This window comes from Balaenoptera musculus, chromosome 1 (assembly GCF_009873245.2).
Source record: "Balaenoptera musculus isolate JJ_BM4_2016_0621 chromosome 1, mBalMus1.pri.v3, whole genome shotgun sequence".
NCBI lineage: Eukaryota > Metazoa > Chordata > Mammalia > Artiodactyla > Balaenopteridae > Balaenoptera > Balaenoptera musculus.
The window spans coordinates 8,895,137-8,916,879 of record NC_045785.1 but is presented as its reverse complement, the minus strand read 5'-3'; the positions used below and the strand labels follow the sequence as shown (position 1 = coordinate 8,916,879).

Genomic DNA, 21,743 nt, shown 5'->3' with positions numbered 1-21,743 from the left:
CCTCTGAACGTCACTTGGCTCATATGTAAAACGGGGATAATCATGGCAACTGTCGCGTGGAATTGTTTTGAGGATTTAGTGAGCTGATCCACGAACACACTTAGCCCAGTCCCTGGCACATGGCTGGACCTCTATAAATGTCAGCTATTGTTATGATGCACGGCCCGGGAAGTTTTACCTTCTTGGGAGGTAAAGACTGGCTGCATTTAGGCTCCGGGTGGGGGTGGGGACGGGGACGTCCCCGGTGCTCGCCGGCCCTCCCCTGTCCCCGCCCCGGAGCCGGCGGATTCGCTTTCGGTTGGGCAGCTGAGGTTCCGGGGATGGTGACTGCGGAGCTAGCGGTAGATGTCGCTGTCCATAGTGCCCAGCTGTGACCTCCAGCTGGCTCTCACCAGCAACACGTACGCTCCCTCTTCCCGCCCCTCCTAAAGCGAGAGAAATGCACCGGGGGGGGGAAATACGTTGCGATCCGATGTGGAGACCAAAGTTGTCTTTTTTCGCGCCCACCTAAAATTGAAAGGAAGAGGCGTGGTGCAGTATCGGCCCTGGGATCACACCGGCGCCCAGGCAGGGCCCCGCCCCTCCCAAGCCCCGCCCCTCTGGCCGTCTCTCCCTCCTGCACCCGTGGTTGGCTGCGCGGGGGGTGGGCGTGGCTGGAAGTCGGCGCTAGGACCCGCCGGAGCGCCGCGGACGTCATGGAGCGGCGCCTGGGCCTCTGGTTGAGCGCGAGGCGCGAGTGATCGGTCGGTGGTTTCCCTCGCGGGGGCCTGGCCCCGAGTCCGGAATCGAGGCCGGAGCCGGTACCGGGGAAGAGGAGAAGGGCGGGATTCCCTCAGGGGAAGAATCCAGGCTGGCAGGAGGTGAAGTCTTATTCCAGTCTAGTTTCGCTTTCCGCATCTCCGGCTTCACGCTACCGGCCCTGCGCATCCAGCTGTTCCCTCTGCGGCGGTGCCCTTTATGCGGGCACAACTCTGGCCTTCTCTACTCCCAGGAGACTGCAGGGCGAGGCGGCCAGTGCACAGAGGCTGATCGCGGCGCAGCTGATGCCTCCGAGCTCTGACGCCAGCGTGGGGGGTCCTTCCCAGCTGCTCCGGTTCTGTGTGAAGGGAGGGGCGGTCCTGCCAAGATTCCCCCCAGACGGAGGGGAGGGGCAGTGGAGGTGGGAGGGCCCTGCGGCTGTAGGGGCCTTAGGAACTAGCTCCCGCTCCTGCCCCACCCCCTAGGTATCGGGAAGGATGACCACGCTCACGCGACAGGACCTCAACTTTGGTCAAGGTAGAGAGGCTGGACCTGCGGACCCTGGCGGGGGGCGAGGGAGGGCCTGCGCTGGCGGACTTCCCCGAGCGCACCGGGTTCTGCCCCCTCGCAGTGGTGGCCGACGTGCTCTGCGAGTTCCTGGAGGTGGCGGTGCACCTGATCCTCTACGTGCGTGAGGTTTACCCGGTGGGCATCTTCCAGAAGCGTAAGAAGTACAACGTGCCTGTCCAGGTGAGCCCCACATCCAGACTGGGTGCACTGGGTCACCCCCGTATCACAGAGTGGGTAGAGAGGAGATTTTTAACTTTCTTCCTTCTTCAGGCTCAGCCCTCTCAGTCCCCAGCGGCCTGGCCTTGCCTTCTAGTTCCCGGCAGCTGCTGATAGCCCGACAACCTCCCACCCCTCACCGCAGTGGCGTTTCCTTCTGCCCCCTCTGAACTGGGGGTTCCCCTTGCTAGAAGTTAGGGACCAGGTCCTCCGGTTAGAGCCCCCCAGCCCCCCATCTTTCTATTTTAAAGGTCTCCTGAAGCTGGTGAATGGTTGGTTTGGGGAGGGGATTCCTATAAACCTCAGGCACCTTCCCTCTCCCCTCATTTACCCTAATTGTAACGGGTTGCTTTAGGTTAAAAGGCAGACAAAGCAGTAAATATATGCTACTCTATCCCCAGCCTCTAGAAGTGCCTGTCCCTTAGAAAGCACTCAGTAAATATTAGAATAAATGACCGAATACTGGAAGGTGGTGGAAGCTTAAAGATATACAGGGGGGAAAAAAACCCAAAAAAACTAACAAACAAAAAGATATACAAGGAAAAGGATAAAAAGAATCAGCACTTACTGAGCACCCACCATGTACTAGGTACTTATCTCACTTAATCCTCACTTTTTAAAAATGAGATCTTCCACAGATGAAGTAACTAAAGCACAGAGAAGTTAAGCCTGAGGCCACACAACTCCTTAGTTCCAGATTTTTTTAAATAAATTTATTTATTTATTTATTTATTTATTTATTTATTTATTTATTTATGGCTGCATTGGGTCTTCGCTGCTGCGCATGGGCTTTCTCTAGTTGCGGCGAGCGGGGGCTGCTCTTCGTTGCGGTGCGCAGGCTTCTCATTGCGGTGGCTTCCCTTGTTATGGAGCACCGGCTCTGAAGGCGCGCGGGCTTCAGTAGTTGTGGCTTGTGGGCTCTAGAGCGCAGGCTCAGTAGTTGTGGCGCACGGGCTTAGTTGCTCCGCGGCATGTGGGATCTTCCCAGATCAGGGCTCTCCCCTGCATTGGCAGGCGGATTCTTAACCACTGCGCCACCAGGGAAGTCCGTTCCAGATTCTTAATGCTCGAAAATGGATTAAATTTCTGGATCCCGTCTCTGGAAAAATGCCTGTATGCTCAAACACTCACAATTTAAAGACTTCTCAGACTCTGGAGGAGCTCAGTGACCCCGCATTAGGAACTCCTAATGCTACATTAAATGCTAATGTTGAGACTGAATTCTTAGGATCTTCTAAGTTCTCTCCCTCTGTGGATAATTCAGTTCTTAGCCTCGTGATGGGAAGTCTGTCTCTTGGGTGGGGAGCCCTAGGGAACTGCTGCGCCTCTCTCCGAAGGCAGACAGGCCCTTGGGCTGCTGGAGGGGGTCTCCGATGGCTCCCCCATCAGTGCTGCAGCCTCACCAGCCATCATGGGGTTGTGTGCAGATGTCCTGTCACCCGGAGCTGAACCAGTATATCCAGGACACGTTGCACTGCGTCAAGCCGCTTCTGGAGAAGGTGAGGGCACCAGGCCCCTAGCCCACCCCACCCCCAGTGCTCCTCCATGCTCCAGGATGGGGTGATGCTGGGACCATGCCGGGTCCCCATGACTCTTAACATCCAGAAGCCTGTTCCCTGCACTCTGGAGACCACCCCTGCCCAGGGACAGGCCCCAGGGCATCTGGGCACGTTCAGGGCGTGCTGGGCCAGGGAGCCCTGGTTAGTGGAGTTGGCTGACTGGGGCCTGCCCAGAGGGTTTTGGGTCCTTCTCACCTGTTCTTTTCTCCCCCTCTGCCCCCAAGTTCTGTCTGAGCTTGGCCCCTCAGGGCTTCCTTATTCTACCTCGTTCTGCTCCCTGTGACACCCTGGTACCCGAGGGGCCCAGGCATCCTCTCCTCTCCGCGGGTACCACTCATGTCTGGGGGTGCCTACTTCAACTTCTCAAACCTCTTTCTGGGCTCTCAGGGACTCTGGGCCTAGAAGCTGAGCAGGGCTGTGAGTGTGCCTTTCCCATTCTTCCCTGGGCAGGGAGCAGGGGGCAGGGGCTGGGGGGTGGGGTAAGGGGGAGGCAGGTGTCCAGTTCTGGAATAGGGGGTTCCTGTCCTTGCAGAATGATGTGGAGAAAGTGGTGGTAGTCATCTTGGACAAAGAGCACCGCCCAGTGGAGAAATTCGTCTTTGAAATCACCCAGCCTCCGCTGCTGTCCATCAGGTGCGCTGCCTCGCTCCCCATCCACATGCTCGCTGGTGTGAGGTCGCTAGTAATACCGCCACCCTCACCCCTTTAAGGCAGCCCCTGAATGCCTTGCTAAAGGCCTGAGAGGAGACATGGCAAGGTGTGCTGACCTAATGAGGCCTGTTAGTGTCCGAGTCACAGCCGGCCGCCCAGTGGTCTCCGTGGACATCACACAGGCTACACGGAGACCCTCCAGTGTCACACTTGGAAAATCACAGCGTTGGTGAATGGCTAGTCCCAACCTCATTTCATTTTATTTTATTTTATTTATTTAAAAAAATTTTTTTTTAAATTAATTAATTTATTTATTTTTGGCTGTGTTGGGTCTTCGTTTCTGTGTGAGGGCTTTCTCTAGTTGCGGCAAGCGGGGGCCACTCTTCATTGCGGTGCGCGGGCCCCTCACTATCGCGGCCTCTCCCGTTGCGGAGCACAGGCTCCAGACGCGCAGGCTCAGTAATTGTGGCTCACGGGCCCAGCTGCTCCGCGGCATGGGGGATCCTCCCAGACCAGGGCTCGAACCTGTGTCCCCTGCATTGGCAGGCAGATTCTCAACCACTGCGCCACCAGGGAAGCCCCCAACCTCATTTTATAGATGGAGAAACCAGGGTCCCGAGAGATGATCTTGACCTGGTCACCCAGAGCCAGGACACAGACCCAGTTTCCTGACTTCCCAGTCAAGCATCCATCCAGTCCCTAGTCAACTAGAAGTTGACCTTGGATGGGTGTGTTGGGCTGGTCAGCTGCCAGCTTCGTGTGGTGAGGTCAGGGCACTAGAATCTGTCCCCACTTGCTATGTGGCCTCGGGCAAGCCCTGTCCCTTCCCGGCTTGGTGTCCCGGTTCTCAGACTGGGCTGCACATTAGAACCACCTACTGGGGTTCCCTGTGCCCCTTCTCCCCCGCATTCTGACTTAATTCGCCTGGGATGGGACTCGGCTTTGGTTTTAAACTCCCCAGATAATGTCAACTGTGTAGAGACAGGCAGCCAGGGCCTCAGAAGTCAATACACTCAGAAGCACTAGGGGGACACTGCACCCCCAGGGCTGCTTCCGGGGTTGCTTGCCTGCTGGTGGGAGGGGGACACCCATGTGCTGGGAGACCCTCCTCTTCTCTGCTTCCCAGCTCAGACTCCCTGCTGTCTCACGTGGAGCAGCTGCTCCGAGCCTTCATCCTGAAGATCAGTGTATGTGATGCTGTCCTGGACCACAACCCCCCAGGTGTGCTCACTCCCACCCCCTCTTCCCTGGGCTTTTCCATGGCTACCTGTGTTGGTCTGTGTCCTCAGGTCCCTACTTGGCTGCACCAAGCCTCCTCTCTTCCTTCCTGCCTTTTAGAACCCTTCTGAAAGCCCACCTCCTCCAGGAAGCTTCCCTGATGGACTCCACCTGGGCTTTAGTCTCCCTGTTGACTGTGACTTGTCTGAGCACTGGGTTTACACTCTGCTTTGCGGGGCTGCTGAGCCAGCTAGGGAGGTGGGAAGAGGCTGTGCCACGCGGCAGGCATGAGGTGGCCCAGGCTTGACCAAACTCTGGCCTCTTTAGGCTGTACCTTCACAGTCTTAGTGCACACGAGAGAAGCTGCCACTCGCAACATGGAGAAGATCCAGGTCATCAAGGTGAGATGAGACTGGTGTGGGAGGGTGGGCAGGGAGACCGCTGGGAGGCTCTGAAAACCAGAGTTCCATGAGAGCGAGGGCGTTGCCTATGGCAGGGCCTTCATTACACGTCTTACGGCAGCGCCTGGCATCGGTAGGCTCTCACTGTGCGCTAGCTCTGTGGCCACCCGCTTGTCATCGCCCCACCTGGGCACCTGGCGCTGAGAGCAGGGAGAGCCACCAGCTCACTGGGGCTTCTCAAGGGAGGGGATCCTTGATCCAGTTTCAGAACTGGTGTTTGGGGCTTGTTAAATCACTGGGGCTCCCAGCCCAGCTCAGATCTACAGACTCAGCCTCTCTCCGGTGGGGGAACCTGGGAATCTGCACGGCCAGCGATTCCCTGGTGATTCTGATGCTCCCCGAAGTCTGAGGATGCCAGCTCTGGAAAGGGAGAGGGTAGCAAAGTGAGGGCTGGCCATGGACCAGCCCCCTGCCACCCTTCCCTTGTCCCCTCCCTAGGACTTCCCCTGGATCCTGGCAGACGAGCAGGATGTCCACATGCACGACCCCCGACTGATACCCCTGAAAACCATGACATCAGACATCTTAAAGGTAAGCTGCTTGGGGCCCGAGTGTGCTTTATTTAGGGTGTGCTGAGGCCTTGTCAGGCGGCTTGTGGATCAAGGCTCGGGGGAGATGACCAGGGCGTGCCTGGCTTTAGGCTCCCAACTCCCTCTTTCCCTTAACCCCTGGCTGGGGCCACATAGCCCACCCTTGTCAGAGACCCCATGGGTTCTCCAGAGTAGCTGCCCTGGCCGTCCACCTGACCATGGTGTTCGTTCCTGTCCATTAGATGCAGCTCTACGTGGAAGAGCGAGCTCATAAAAGCAGCTGAGGGTGTGCCTGCCCACCGTGGATGCCGCAACTGTCGGACTGTGGGGGCCCAGCCTAGGGCAGTGCTGCAGGGCCACCCTGATTCCAAGTGCTCTTATTGCCTCTATGTATGGACCACCCACCCTCCAGCCTGGGGCTGCTCAGGCCTGGTTGCCTTCATGGAGGAAGCCTCCCCAGGAGGGCAGGGAAGGGTGCTGGGACCTCAGTTTCTCAGCCTCCTGGGATTCAGCTGGCCAACGCTGCCTCAAATACTGTGCTGTGAGTTGTTTCAATAAAGAGCCCCCAGGGCTGAGCTGGGCTGTCACTACCTGGAGGGGAGGGAGGCTGCTTCTCTACCAAAGTGCCGAGGACCTTGTACCCCGACCCCTAGACCCGACCCCAGGCTGGGTTTACCGAAAACATTACAACAAAATGTCAGAGCTACGTGACAGTAAGTTCACAGACCGGTGGGTCTGCCCCAGGTTGGAACTGGGGCAGGGGCCTCGCTGCCCCTACAGGCTCATGCCTTGCCTGGAGGGGACCTTTGGCACTCGGCTGGCCCAGACAGAGGACGGATGAATGGCTGCCAGGGGACAGACTGTCAGGAGGGCCTGTGGAGGTGGAGGGGGGAGGGCAGGTGGGTCACCTCCTCTGGCCCCTGCATGGTCTAGGGCTGAGCCACGGACGGGGCCGGGTTCCTGGTCATCCTGTGGCTGACGACGATGCTGCTGTTGGTGACGCGGGGACCATACCAGCCTGCCCAGAACTGGGTGTCCTTGCCCCCGTGCTGGAAGAGGATGTGGCGGACACCTGGAGGGTAATCCGAGAAGGTGTGGGAGACCTGGGGGGGGGGCGGAGGGGAAAGGAAGTGACCACCAGGACTGAAGAGGGGACGAGACAGGACGACCACTGAGCCGGAGAGGGGACGGCTGGAGTCAGGTCCTGCAGGGGAGAGCCTCCCGGCCAGAAGGCAGGCGCTCCAGACAGAGGACTGGTGCATGCTGGGCCCTGGGGTTGCCCCGTATTTCCTGCCATCCTGGCCTTGGGAGAAGTGGATGGCGAGGGGCAAGCAGGTGAGGCCTCACCTCTGTCCACCTGGCATCGTTCCACTGGTGGACGGTCATGGGCGTGGGCTCGAAGGAGGCCAGGACGAGGTAGTCGGCCGAGGCCAGCTGTACTCGGATGTGGTAGGTGCAGCCACAGTCTGCTCTGGCGGCGAACCTGGGGGAGCGGAGGGCTTGGGACTGTGCGCCCCAATACAGAGGTGGCCCTGGAGGCCACCACCTCTGGAGGCGGGCAGGTAGCAGGCCCACACATTGGAGCCCCGAGTTTCATTTCCCTGCTCTGCCCATGAGGCCCAGCTGGCTTCAGTGCTCCCTGTGCCCCACTGTGCCCCTGGGGTAAGCAGTCTATCTGCGCTGGGCCTCAATAATCCCATCTGAGAAAAGGGGCAACCCTTCTGGGTGTTCCAGTGAAGATGTCACCATAAAAAGCAAAAGGCTCTCTACAGAGATAAAGTCCGGGGCTGTCGGATCTGTGACGCCGCCTGTACATTACAATGGAGGTTCGGGAGGGGCGGCCTGTGTGATGGGGGCTGTACAGAGCGCACCCTCCGGTCAGCCCTACTGCAGCCCTGCACACCTCCCAGGCCCCAACCCCCCACCCTCAGAGTAGTGGCTCTGGGGCCTGACTGGCACTAGGGTCCTGCTTCTGCCCTGGGCCAGGCCAGACAAAGTTCTGGGCACAGAGTAGGAGCTTGGGATAGAGTCGTGGGATGAACAGTGAAAGGGGCAGGGGAGGCAGACAGGCGTGTGAGTATCTGCGAGGTCCAGGGAGGCTGGGTCCTGGTGTCTCTCGCTCCAGCGCCTGTTAGTGACAACTCATCTGTAGGCCTCAGTCTCCCCATCTGTAAACTGGGGTTAACATCTGCTGATGCAGGGTTGGGGCAGGGGGCAGTGTTGAATAAGTGTTGGGCCTGTCGGTAGGGAGGGGGGCAGCCCTTGCCCCAGGACTCCGCTGGGCTCAGTGGGCACTCCCTAGAGGGGTTCTCAGGAAGAGCGGAGGGAGGGATGCAGAGTGTGGGACTCGGGCGTGGGCCCCACTCACCAGTCCTTAACCTCGATGTCCGGCCGGAACTTGTCCAGTAGCTCCTCCCAGTAGCCCTCGGCTTTGAGGTCTATCAGCTGGGACTTGAGACACATCCTGCGGAGCAGAAGGGGAGGTGTGCGTTCCCAGGCGTGGCCCGGACCCGGGGAGGTGGTTCAGGGGCTGCAGGACGGCCACTGCCGGCGCGGACTCTGGCTCCTGCCTCCTTGCAGGCCCGCGGGGAACATGCAGGGAGTTTGACCCACTCGTGCCTGGGTGGCGTTCATCCCAGTCCCTAGGCCCAGTGTCCCGGGCACCCAAGGAGGGCGCCTCCGTGAACTCAGGCCCCTAGACTGGGGACAACCTGTACCACCCCTGACTTACCCCAACCACCTAACGGGCTCCCAGCCTCCTCAAACTGCTCGCCTCCCCCACTGCCTATTAACCCAGCCACTGAGTTGCCTCCTGCTCCAGGAAGCAGTAGATGCTGAGCTGGCTTTGGAACCCCCTTTCTGGAGCTTCACACACAGGCCCTCACTTAGGCCTGGGATTTGGCAAAAGGTCGTCTGGTCCCTCTTCCCTCCACACAGCTTCTCAGTTCAGTTCGTCTTACTCATAGGACGTGGCAAAGTACTTCTTGACTTTGGGGTCAGGGAAGTCTGTGCCATGCGCCCCGGGGAGGCTCTCCACCTTCCACTGGTCCCCTCCGTTGGAGTCGATTTTCCAGGATCTCATATCCTCTAGGAAAAACAGAAGCTGCAGTAAGACCCTCTGGGTGAATGTTCAGCCTGGCCCTCTCTACCTGGTCCTGGGAGGGAGCGGGTAAGGCTCAGATCTCAAGGCATGCACCCCACGGCACCTTGGAGCCACCCTACAAAGCCCCCCTCCCCACGTTCCCACCTGTGCCCACTACATCAATTCTGATCTGGGTCCTCTGCCTCCCCCTTTGTCCCTGAGTGGCTCAACTCCTAATGTGAAGCTGGAAAAAAAGAAAAAAGGAGTATGACCAGAAATTCTAAATGAACCTTTCCTCACTTCCACGTTGCCCAGGGGCTCTGGAAATACCCAAGTTTCAGTTCTCGAACCATTAAATTGTGAAGGGCCTGTGTGGGTAATTCTGTTCTTAACGGCTAATGTGAGTTTGTCCCAACTCAGACCACTTACTAGACGACTGGCATTCCCCTGACGTCGACGTCCAGGAGGTTAACTATGTAACTGAGATCTGAGGGGGTTTGCTGGTGGGTCGTGGGACCCTACTGTGTCCACTCGGACCCCCTCTGCCCAGGGCAGGAGGGAGGACTGGGGGGCTGGGCATCCTCTGGGTTGGTGGCGTGTAGTTACCCTGTATCAGTGGAAGGGTCCCCACCAGGTTGCCTTGGCAGGTTTGTAGGCGTAAGGCTGAGGCGTAAGGCTCCCCCTTCAGACTGAGCTGAGAGGACCTCAGGAAACAGTGGTTCTCTACCCAGGCTTTCCAGAACAATCACCAGGAGAGCTTTTCCAAATTATTCCTTTGCTCCCTCTACTAGGAGCCCACATCTATTCCCCAGGTGCCCCGGGAGCCCCCCAGTAGAGAACCAGAAGGGGAATTCAGAAATCCAGAGCGGGCCAGTGCCCAGGGCATGCCCAGGGGGAGAGCTGAGCAAGGCTGGGTGGCCGGCTCTGCAGGGCTGTGTGAGCTGAGCTGGTGGCCCGGCCCGGCTGGGCAGCTTCTGAGCAGAATTTGGGGCAGGCCAGGAGACTGAGTGTCTGGGGCACTGTCTATGGGGCCTCTAAGAGGGGCCTAAGGGCCTTCAGCAGTCAGGACTGGACCCCAGAAGCTGGGCAGTTCTAGATCTTTGAGCAAGACACTCATCTTGGGGACCTCATGCTCCCCATCTATAAAATGGAGCCAAACCCTTCTTATTTGGCTAACTCTCGGGATCTTCATGAGGATAAAGAGAGGAAGGGATTCTAAGTGTACAAACTATGCCTCTTAATCAACTGCTGCTATACCCAAACAGGAAGCACGATGCCCGGTACTAAATGAAGATGCTAAATGAAGAAAAAAAAAAGCCTGGCAAATATATAAGAACATAAGCAAAATAGGAGCCTCAAACCATGTGATCGTAGCTACCTCTCAAATTCCTCATTTTCTTCCTCTGTATCATGGGGTGACGGGAGGATAATGACATTTCTAAGACCTCAGACTAGTGCCTGGCACACAGGAAGCCCTCCCTCAACGTTAGGCAGCACAGACTGAACTAAAGGGGAAGGGGTCTGCAGTGTGTTTATTCATTCAACAAACGTTTCCTGAGCACATGCTATGTGGACACAGGGTGCAGAGTGGCAAGATCTGTCAGGCCCCAGGAACTTGAAATTTGTGGCAGAGAAAAAAAAAGATTCAGTTATTATAGGTTATGACCAGTGCTATGAAGGAAGGAAATGGGGCGATGTGACAGACGTGGGGAGCACTGTTTTCAGATGGGGGATCAGGGCACATCTCTGAACTGAGACCTGGAGAACGAGGAGAGGGACCAAGGGAGCATGACAGGTGTTGGGGGGGGTGGTGGTGATGAGAGAACATTCCAGGTAGTGTGGGAACAGCAAGTACAAAGGCCCTGAGGTTCAGGAAAGGGACGGAACCAGCCCAGCAGCAGGCCCCGGCCCACCTTCGGCACACGGGTTGCGCAGGAGGTTCCTGCGGAGGCTGCACAGAAAGTAGAAGACCTTCCAGTCAGCCACGGACTGGTCCCAGTCCTCAGTGGCGTAGCCTTCATGCAGGCATTTGCGCTTCCAGAGGGACACAAGGTCGATGAGGTCGCGCCAGAGGCTGCAGACAGGGCGGCAGTTCAGCAGCAGCTGGCGGGCGGGCAGGTGCATGAACACCTCCAGCAGGATGCTCTCGGGCAGCTGGTTGATGCTGACCAGGGCCATGGCCGTGGTAGGGTGAGATGCACGCACAGGCCTGTGGGGAGCAGCAGTGGTCATGAGCTCTGACCAAGGAGGTGGACCCCTTAGATCCCCAGGGACCTGGGCCAGGGAACATTGGAGCCCCTTTCCAGTACATGGTAGACCCTCAAAATACAGAGTGGCCACATGTTATGCACATTTGAAAGAGTACAATAAAAATATTGATAAAGTCTTCAGGGACTAATTTTTTAAGAGGCCCCATCCCCCATTAAAAAATTAATTGCTTAATTTTCAGTTGGTGGGCCTGGAGAACCGTAAGATTTTGCCAAGGCCATGCTGTTGTCTGTAAGCTCTGCAAAGGCTTTCAGTGATGTTATTTCAATACTATGAATTCGTTAGAACATAAAATCTTGGGACTCCCCGGTGGCAAAGTGGTTAAGAATCCGCCTGACAATGCAGGGGACATGGGTTTGATCCCTGGTCCAGGAAGATCCCACGTGCCGTGGGGCAACTAAGCCCGTGCGCCACAACCACTGAGCCCGCGCACCACAACTACTGAAGCCTGCACGCCTAGAGCCCGATCTCCACAACAAGAGGAGCCACCGCAATGAGAAGCCCACACACCACAAGGAAAAGTAGCCCCCGCTCGCTGCAACTAGAGAAAGTCCACACACGGCAACAAAGACCCAATGCAGCCAAAAATAAAAATATAATAATAAAAAAAGGTGTGAGGGAAAGAATATGTATATAAAAAAAAAAGAACGTAAAATCTTTATGACTTCCACAGACTAGCTCACAACTTAAGTGATGGGCTGAGAAACAAACTTTCTCTCCCCAAATTGCCCACTTTAGCTGTGATAAAACATCCCAATGAGGAGGCTCCCCCCCCCCCCAGTTTTGGGTTGGGCATCAGGCCACTCTGAAATGCCCAGAAACGGAAAAGCACGTTGAAGGTGAAGAAGCAAGATTGCTTGGGTTTGAATCCTGGCCTGGAGTGACTAGCTGGGAAGGTAGTCCCCCCCCAGAAAAGGTGGTAACTGTCCCGACCTCAGAAGGGCTGGGAGGACCGAGTTAGTACAAGTAAAGCATTTAGCACGGGGCTGGCTGAGAAGTGCTCCACGGCGTCATTAACCACACTCTTGGCCTTAGAGCAAAACGACTCTCCAGTAGTTGCAGAGGTACCGGCCCCCAAGAACACATTCCTCCCTCTACATCCGAATTGCACAGGGTTTTGGGAAAATTACAGTGCCACCACCTTGGCCTGAATCTTGCCTGGGGGGGATCCTGGTTAACCAGCTAAGGGGATTCTCTCAGGTGGGTGGGAGTGGGCCTGTAGCCACTGTCACTCAAGATGGCTGGAGCAGATGGGCCTTATCTGCTTATGGGTGGGGAAGGGAATATTCTCCTGGGACATGTAGGGACACTGGGGAGACTTTTCATTTTTCATTGCGACTTGGCCAAAGAAACAGTTGTTAACTTAAAACAATAAAAGAGCCAGATATTTTACCAGCAAAACAGATTTATTTGGGAGCAGCAAAGAATTGCAATTTGGGACATGCAACTGGTGAACCACTTGTAAGTTCCGTTAAGCAAAGCAGAGGGAATTCTTTTATAGAAGAGATGGGGAAGTTGGGAGGGACTGTTATAAACAAAAAGTCTCTGGAGGAAACTGGGAGTTCCAAATATAGTGACTTTTCAATGGCTGAGTTGTGACAGTCTACCATTAGCTAAGCTGTTGCCAGGAAAGGAGAAAATCTTTCTTCCTCCTGCTGGCACTAGTAGTGTTACTTCCTGCCAGAGATCTGTGTTGATTCTTCCTATATTGACTGTCAAGTACTCCCCCTTCTGGCCTCACAACTCCATTTTAGTGAGGTTTCCCTTCATTAATTTTCACATTTCCCTCTTTTGATCAAGATATTTTTCCAAAAGCATCACTGATAAAGAGTCAGGGTTTTTGTCTGGTTTTTTTTTTTTAATTAATTTATTTATTTATTTATTTTTGGCTGTGTTGGGTCTTTGTTTCTGTGCGAGGGCTTTCTCTAGTTGCGGCAAGCGGGGGCCACTCTTCATCACGGTGCGCGGACCTCTCACTATTGCGGCCTCTCTTGTTGCGGAGCACAGGCTCCAGACGCGCAGGCTCAGTAGCTGTGGCTCACGGGCCTAGTTGCTCCGCAGCATGTGGGATCTTCCCAGACCAGGGCTCGAACCCGTGTCCCCTGCATTGGCAGGCAGATTCTCAACCACTGTGCCACCAGGGAAGCCCCTGTCTGTTTTTTTAATCAGCATTCAGTGGCCTTTTGTCCCTTGATGCCAGGAAGGATCTTTTCTGGGTGTCCTGTCCCATGTCAGAGGGAAAGTGCACAGATTGGAAACCTACTGTGGTCACATTTGAGTAACAAGGAGGGGTAGGAGGGAGATCTCTCAGGAATTTCCCATCCAAAAGTCTGTATCTTAGAATAGTGAATACAGCAAGGGCACACTCAAAACTGAAGGAATTAAACAAGAATTTTGTAAAGACGATGTGGTACATATATACAATGGAATATTACTCAGCCATAAAAAGGAACGAAATTGGGTCATTTGTAGAGACGTGGATGGACCTAGAGACTCATACACAGTGAAGTAAGTCAGAAAGAGACAAACAAATATCGTATATTAACACATATATGTGGAATCTAGAAAAATAGTACAGATGAACTGGCTTGCAAGGCAGAGATAGTGACACAGATGTAGAGAACAAACGTATGGACACCAAGGGGGGAGAAAGCAGGGTGGGGGTGGTGGTGGTGGTGGTGAGATGAATTGGAGATGGGATTGACATATATAAACTAAACTAATATGTATAAAATAGATAACTAATAAGAACCTCCTGTATAAAAAAAAATTAAATTAAAAAAAAAAGAATTTTGGAATGACACAGTGTAGGAATAAACATGAAGTAATTAAACAGTATTGTTACCTCAAAAGAAACTGTTTGGAATCAGATGTTTTATCAATGATACAGACTGTAGGTTGAAAATTCAAGAAACTGAATTTGGATAAGAATCCAGAGTCAGTTTTATAGTCCAGATGAAAGAAAGACACTTCTGTGAATTCTAAATCTTCTAACAGGCCTTGTCTAGACATCTTGGGCAAGCTGTCTCATCAGATGTCATCTGCTTCAAATCCAGGAAATCTTTACCTTCAGGTCACCAGATGGTGTGCAGGTCCAGTTAGGGTCTGGTGCTTTCTTAGATGTGTCACATGAATCCAAGAGTCTGTTCTCTGAAGTTTGGAGGCACAAGGGTAGGTTAGCAGTACCTGATGGGGCCTTTCCAGTGAGGTTGAAGAGAGTCCTTCTCGAGGTTTCTTTTCCAGTACATGAAATCTCCAGGTTGAAAGGTGTGATGCTTAAGGTCTTCGTCTCCCAAGAGCGCACTATGAAGAAGATTGCTCTACCAAGCATTGTTATTTTTAATAGAAGCAATTAGGCCTTTACAATATTGAAATATATCTCCTTTCATCAGCTGTGGGTCAAAAGTGGGTAGGGCAAGGAACATTGGGTGTCCTGTGACTACCTCAAAGGGTGAGAGTTTGAGTTCTGAAAGGGGCGCATCTGAGATTTAGAAGAACCAATGGCAATGCTTTTTGGGGGGAGGGTCTCTATGAATTTTGCCCACTAGGTCTTAATAGTGCCATTAGTACGTTCCACTAACTCTGAGGATTGAGGATAGTAAGTACAGTGAAAATGTTGTAAAACCAGTTAAAGAGCACAAACTCGTCGAAGCACCTGACCAGTAAAATGGGTTCCTTGATCACTGTGAAGTTCAAGAGGGGTTCCCCAGGTAGGGATAATCTTTTCTATCAAAATTGTAGCCACAGAAGAAGCAGTGGCCTGTCTGCAAGGGAGGGCTTCAATCCAATGAGAAAACATACAGACCATGTAATAAAATATATTTATATCGATGAGATGGGGACAGCTACGTGAAATCCATCTACCAAACTTTTTTTTTAATTGGAATATAGTTGATTTACAATGTTGTGTTAGTATCAGGTGTGCAGCAAAGTGAATCAATTATACATATATGTATATCCACTCTTTTTTAGATTCTTTCCCATACAGGTCATTACAGAGTATTGAGTGGAGTTCCCTGTGCTATACAATAGGTCCTTATTAGTTATCTATTTTATACAGAGTAGTGTGTATATGTCAATCACAATCTACTGATTTATCCCTCCCCCCCCCCTTTCCCCTCTATATCTACCAAACTTTGAATGGCCCATTAGGGAATTCAAAGTGTCTGGGAGGAGTGCAAACAGGTTTCCCTGGATTGTATTTTGGACAGGTGGGACAAGAAGGTAGGTACTTTTGTGGCCTTATTAATATTTCCCCACCAACATTCATTCATGAATGCTATCATTTTGTACTGGACCAGAGTTCAATGCACGTACAGTGGTGAGGTGTGGGAATCAGAATTTCTGGTAGGACCAGTTTGTTATTTGGCCCAAACCAGAGTTTTCTCTTTCTTCTGAACCAGCAGTTCCTAGATCCCCAGTACTGTTTTTCCTTTTCTGGGGCATTGGGCATTTCTAGATTGTTATCTTGGGGGGCATCCTTTTGGATCATACCGGAGGTTTGGTCATGGGTTCCTTCGAGAGCAGCATTTTGGGCAGAAATATCAGCAAGTTGGTTTCTTTCAGCCTATAGGGACTCAAGCTTGGAATGCCCAGGGATCTTAATAATAGTCAAGGCAGCTGGCAAGAGTATAGCGTCTAATTGATTTTGGATATAAGAGCCATTTTTAATCTTTTCTCCATTAGAGGTAGGGAAACCTTGTTTCCATGTTATTCCAAAGTCATGGGTTGCTCCAAAGGAATGCTGACTATCAGTATAAATGTTTGTAGTTTTGCCCTTGGCTAAAGTACAAACCTCAGTGAGGGCATATAATTCAGCCTGTTGCGTAATTAAGCCATAGGTAAAGGCATTGCTTCAACAATATCAAAAGGAGTTGCAATGGCATACTCAGCACAATATTTACCACTTTCTCCCTTTAAATAAGAACCATCAGTAAACCATGAAAAATCTGCATTGGTTAGAGGAGTCTCCTCTAAATTATTACACGGAGTCAAAGGGTGACCAGTAAGGGTCAGGCAGTGGTGAGGGGTTTCGTCAGTGAAGGAGGGGAGAAAAGTAGCAGGGTTGAGGTTAGTACAATGTGAAAGAGCTATGTGAGGAACAGTTAGCAAAAGGATTTCATAAGAGGTGAGGCAACTGACTGAAAAATGTTGAGTGGATGAGAATTTAGGAGGGCTTCCACTGCATGGGATACGAAGATGGTTAAAGGGGATCCCATGATTGTCTCTTTGGTGGCCTTAACCAGAAGGGCAGTAGCAGGAATGGCTTTGAAGCAAGGGGGATATACCTGTGCCACAGGGTCCAGCTGTTGGCTACAATGCCCTACAGGTCGTTGATGGTCCCCCTGTTTTTGGGCTCCGAGGACATTCCCTGCCTTCTCACATACAAAGAGGGAAAAGGGAAGCTGGTAATTAGGATGCCCAAGGGCAGGTAGTCTCATTAAGCTTTTCTTTAAGTCTTCAAAAGCTGTGTCATCTTGATCTCCCCAATTAATGGGGTCAGATTTGCTGGTTTTTAATAAAGCATGTAGGGGCTGAGCCAGAAGAGAGAAAATTGGGATCCAATTTCAACAGTAGCCAGATAGCCCAAGAAAACCTTAGGAGCTTAGTTTTTGATTCTGGGCAGTTCAGGATGTCATGGAGTCTATCTAGATCCAGTAGTCCCTGTTCTGAAATCACGTGCTCTAAATACTGAACCTGAGTTTGAGCAAGTGCCATTTTTCTTTGGAGGACTTTATGTCCCTTTAAGGCCAAAAATTTTAGTGGGTGGATGCTGTCTTCCTGTGAGGAGGTTTGAGAAGGACAGCAATAGGCGCAACAATCATCTATATAATGTAACAAAGTAGAACCTGCAGAAACTTTACATCATCCAGATCAGCTTTCAAGATTTGTGAAAAGTAGAAGGACTTTCTGTGAAACCCTGGGTCACTACTATACGAGTCTATCGTTGTCCGTCCCAGGTGAAGGCAAAAAGATATTGGCTAGCCTTATCAACTAGAATAAGTTGAAAAATACACTGCATAGATCAGTCACAGTGAAAAACTTGCTTCAAGTGGGAATGGATGTCAGCAGCATGCAGTGGTTAGAAACAACTGAGAGTTGAGAGATAACAATGTTTATTGCTCAGCGGTCCTGGATAAACCTCCATCCTCAACCCTTGGGTTTTCTCACAGGTATAATAGGTGTATTACAGGGACTAATGCAAGGGATAATGAGGCCCTGAGCCTTGAAATCTTCTATCATGGGTTTTCTATATGAAGGGCTTCTTTACTTATAGGGTATTGATTAATTCTGAAGAGAGTTTAGAGGGATCGATTTGAATCTTAATGGGAGGTACACTGTGAATTTTGCCAATATCAGTTGGAGATTTTTGCCTGTAAGGAGGTTGGTAGCTGATTCAATAGGGACAAATGATCAGTGTTTCAAGAATCAGCCCCAGCAGTGCCGGAAACAGAACAAATAAAAGATGTCGAAGGGTCTTTTAATTTACCTGGTTGGCTATTTTGATGGCTACTGTCAAATTCTAGAATTATTTCCCCCTTTTGGGAGAAAGAAATTGGGCATAATACTCTTCCAAGAAGTCTAGGCCTAATAAATGAATGGAGGCAGAAGAGCTAAGGAGAGAAAGTGTGTATCTCTCAAAGGGCCTAAACGAAAGGGAGAAGGTTCAGAGACAGGAACCTGCTGAGGATTATTAGAAATCCCCACTCTCGGAACTGTATTAGGGCTCTGCAGTGGGGCTGAGCACCGAGAGTGCGGCTCCGCTGTCAGTAAGGACAGAGAGAGATTCCCTCCCAATCTGGAGAGTTGTTTCTTCGAGCTGATTAACAGGGAGGATTGGGAAGAGCCCCTGTAGTTCCTCAGGGCCCCCTCATTGGGCATTAGGAGGACATTGGAAAGGCTGAGAGGGCTGAAAACTCCTGAAATGCTTAAATTTGTAACAGTCTTTTTTTCTGATGCTCTAGCTTTTTGCAATAGCAGAAATTAGAAGGTTTTTGGTTTTGTTTAGGGACCTTCATTTGCTAGAGTTGAAGATTAAGAATTTTAGTGGTCTTTCTTTTTGGTGACTCACCTAGGGTGCAAGTGAGCTGATTTGCCAAGTGAATCTAGAGTGGACACAGTTTCCCATTCCATCCTGGTTCTTTTAAATAAAAGAAAAAGATCCTGGTTCAGCCCATTAATAAACATGGAGGTGACAGTTACCCTAGTGGACTCAACATCTGAAGGAAGACCAGAGCTTTCTTTAAAAATAACCTGAAGTCGATTAGAATAGCCATGAACAGGTTCATCAGATTTTTGTATGCAAGGCTGACCTTTGTTCTGATCAACAGGCTTAGGAAAGGCTACTGTAATTGCTCAGTGGAGGTTTTCAATGAGTGTTCTAGCCTCTTGCCAAACGTTAGAGGATTGCTCTTCTAAATCCACTCCAGAATGTTCCCATGGGCTAGTTTCATCCAGTGTTTGCTTGACTCTCACCAACAAGCACGTGGACTAACTGATATAAATCTGAGAAACCAGACTGGTAGGTTTGAACAAGTATTAAAATCTTCAGCAAACCTATGGGGGTCCTCAGTTACTTTAGGAAACTCTTGAACTATGGCTCACAATTTGGCTTAGTCCAGGGAACATAAGTAATTTGGGGTTTATTTCAATCCTCAGAAGATTAACTTTAAGGAGCAGGTTCTGATAGGTTCAGAGGAGAGAGCAGGGAGAGTCAGCAGAGCTGTAGGGAAAAAGGGAAGTTCAGCGAGAGAATTAGACTGGGGAGGTGCAGAAGGAAAGGAAGATGGTGACTGGGATGGGCTTGAGCACAAGACGACTGCCAGCATCCAGAGACAGAGAAGACGGGGTAGGGGAAAAAGAGACCTCAGAAGCCATTTTGTCTTTCTTTAATATTTTATTTGCCTCAGTTACTTTAAAAATTGTATATTGCAAAGCGGCAATTTTAGACTCCTGATACGTTTTGGAAGCCTTAAAATACCAATCAAAATTGGTGTCCAATTCAGTTTTGACAACTGCAGATCTATGGCTAACACAATTTTAAGAAAGGAAGTTTGGGGAGTTCAGAAGTTCCCCATGCTGGTCACTGATGTTCTAAATTACGTGTTTCAGTTGGTCCATTTAGTTAAAAATGTATATAAGGAGAGATAGCAGTTTTTAAACATAAAATTGCCCAGGGTCCCTGAAAAGGGGGGGGGGCACCCTCAAAACATTTAGATAACTGGGATCCCATTTTTCAGGGGTTTTTCTCTAGAGCAAAAGAATCATTCTTAAACAGCCCACAGGCCAAATACCAGCACAGTTTCAATAGGAACAGCCTGGTTCCAAAAGTAGTCGGACTGAAAGCTAGCACAGTTCCAGCTGGAACAGCGTGATTACAAGAGTGAAGCCAAAGTGCCAACCAAGTACTCACAGACAAACAAGGCCTTAACAAAAAAGGACGAAGCCTTCAAAGAGATCCCAAATAAAACCTGGAGAGCTTCAAAACGCAAAAAGAGCGCAGCTCAGATCCAGGAGAAAAACTTACCCTCAAACTGCAAAGTTGCTGAGAAAGCAGTTGAGTTCTGTGGGATCTGTGGGTACCAGCACCTGTTTGCTCACCAGCCTCGGAGTTGTTGGGGGTCTTCTCTGGATCTCAGTGAAACCTCCGTGTAATGTTAACCTAAAACAATAAAAAAGCCGCTTATTTTACTAGCAAAACAGGTTTATTTGGGAGCAGCAAATAACTGCAAGGCAGGATATGCAACTATGGCGAACCACTTTCAAGTCCTGTTAAGCAAAGGAGAAGAGACTCTTTTACAGAGGAGAAGGGAAAGTTGGGTGGGGCTGTTATAAACAAAAAGCCCATTGGAAGACACGGGGAGTTGGAAGTATAACGGCTGTTCATTGGTTGAGTTGTGACAGTCTCTCATTGGCTGAGCTGTTGCCAGGCAAGGAGAAAATCATTTTTTCCTCCTGCTGGCAGTAGTAGTCTCACTTCCTGCCAGGTATGCCAAGTATGCCTCTTGATGTTGGGACTGTACTGACTGTCAAGTGTTCCTCTTCCTCATTTCCTGACTCCATGTTAGTGGGCTTCCCCTTTTTAATTTTCACACAGCTCACAGTCTTCTGAAAGCTTTCATCCCTTTAAAAAAATGAGGGTGGACACACACTCTGGCACCTGCCCAGGGAGAAGTATTTTTCCATTATCAGAGAAAAAAAAAAAAAAAAAAAACCAGATAAATAAGGTACTGGTAGCTTGTGCAAAATGCTATGATGGAAAAATACTCCATGCGGCCAGGTCTTCCCATTTTTCAGGAGGAATTTTAAACATTTTTTAAAAACATGAAATCTGTCAAATTTTAAATGTTGGCAACTTCTAAAAGCATTGTCTAGGCCAAATAAAAGTCCCTGGGCTCCAAGTTAGAGGCGTCTTAGGTACAAACACCTCCTCGGCCTATCGTCCAAAGTCTGGTCTTTCGCTCTGGTCGCATGTCATCACTGGACTCCATCCCCAAAGCCTGAATGCTGAAGGGTGGAGGGGGTGAAGGTCATCCTGGGGCATTTGGGGGTGGAAACGTCCACATTAGCCCTAAGAAGCCACCTCGCATCGATTGGGCTTCCCACGTACCAGGCCCAGAGCCACGCGCTGGCCTTTTCTCCATAGACCCTCCCTACAACCACTCGAGACACTGTTACTAAGCCCATTTCCGAAAACGGATACTGCGGCTTGGGGAAGTTAGGCCCCCGTCCCAGGCCCTGCGGGCGTGACGGTGCCCAGAGTTCCTAGACTGTCCCCTGGCCGGGGCGCTGCACACGAGGTTAAGCCGGAGTGGCCGCGGACGCCGGGGACACTCCGGGACGGCCAAGCCGAGAAGCGAAGCAGTCCGCGCCGAGCTATCAGACCCTAGAGACTGGCCCCGCCCCGCGCCCCGCCCCGCCCGGAAGCGGCTCCCCCCGGCGCCCCTCCCGCGGCTGCCGGCTTCCCGGCCGGCCGAAGACAGCGTTCTCGGGCTCGGTTAACATCCCGACGACCCCCCAGCGCCGAACATCCAAGCCCCCTCCCGCACCTGTCGCCCCCCTACCCGTCCCTTGCCTGGGCCGAGATCTGGGCGCGGGGCGGAGCGCTCGGCGCGACCTGAGCTCGGGGTCAGCCTGGAGCTTACGGCCTCGGCGGCGCCGTCAGCTCTCGTCCCGCCCGGCGCCTGCGTCACGCGCCGCGCTCAGGCCGCCTCCCTCGCGGCCCCAGCCTGCTGCTCCAGCGACTTCGCCCCGCCCCACGCCGGGGCCACTTTCCCAGACGCGAGCAAAGAAATCTGGTGTCCTCAGGCTCGGGGCGGCGTCAGGGGGGCTCCAGACCTCGTTTCCTGAACCTCAGTCTTTCCTTCCAGGCGGTGGGCGGCTCAGCAGTGGGAACCCAATTTCTCTCTGCTTCCACCTCCCTCCGGTAGGCCGGAGCCTCCTTCTGACC

At 52.0% G+C, this 21,743-nt stretch overlaps 2 protein-coding genes across 10 annotated transcripts in view; one reads left to right on the top strand and one right to left on the bottom strand.

Annotated features, from left to right (window-relative positions):
* MAD2L2 (mitotic arrest deficient 2 like 2) overlaps window positions 1-6,537 on the top strand; it is a 12,695-nt gene extending 6,158 nt beyond the window's left edge. The window contains exons 1-10 of one of the 7 annotated variants that reach the window (XM_036853417.1): window positions 674-860; window positions 992-1,093; window positions 1,224-1,275; window positions 1,370-1,488; window positions 2,952-3,023; window positions 3,616-3,716; window positions 4,861-4,955; window positions 5,280-5,353; window positions 5,852-5,944; window positions 6,186-6,537. In XM_036853417.1, coding sequence (XP_036709312.1) covers window positions 1,236-1,275; window positions 1,370-1,488; window positions 2,952-3,023; window positions 3,616-3,716; window positions 4,861-4,955; window positions 5,280-5,353; window positions 5,852-5,944; window positions 6,186-6,227 — 636 coding nt within the window. In that variant the 5' untranslated portion in view covers window positions 674-860; window positions 992-1,093; window positions 1,224-1,235 and the 3' untranslated portion in view covers window positions 6,228-6,537. Of the gene's footprint in view, window positions 1-657; window positions 861-991; window positions 1,101-1,223; window positions 1,276-1,369; window positions 1,489-2,951; window positions 3,024-3,615; window positions 3,717-4,860; window positions 4,956-5,279; window positions 5,354-5,851; window positions 5,945-6,185 lie in introns of those variants that run through there. The other 6 variants (XM_036853404.1, XM_036853413.1, XM_036853439.1 and 3 more) reach the window with 6 other exon arrangements.
* FBXO6 (F-box protein 6) lies at window positions 5,659-21,743 on the bottom strand. 3 transcript variants are annotated; one of them, XM_036853398.1, is made up of 7 exons: window positions 19,821-19,955; window positions 10,939-11,234; window positions 8,904-9,030; window positions 8,312-8,407; window positions 7,291-7,426; window positions 6,852-7,046; window positions 5,659-5,773 (listed from the first exon to the last, which is right to left on the bottom strand). In XM_036853398.1, exons 2-6 carry the CDS (start codon window positions 11,201-11,203, stop codon window positions 6,873-6,875), a joined length of 798 nt encoding a protein of 265 aa, XP_036709293.1. In that variant the 5' UTR covers window positions 11,204-11,234; window positions 19,821-19,955; the 3' UTR covers window positions 5,659-5,773; window positions 6,852-6,872. The 3 variants fall into 3 exon arrangements, with proteins under 3 accessions (XP_036709293.1, XP_036709276.1, XP_036709283.1); XM_036853381.1 differs by lacking the exon at window positions 5,659-5,773 and adding an exon at window positions 21,632-21,743 and having other exon boundaries at window positions 5,939-7,046; XM_036853388.1 differs by lacking the exon at window positions 5,659-5,773 and adding an exon at window positions 21,369-21,483 and having other exon boundaries at window positions 5,939-7,046.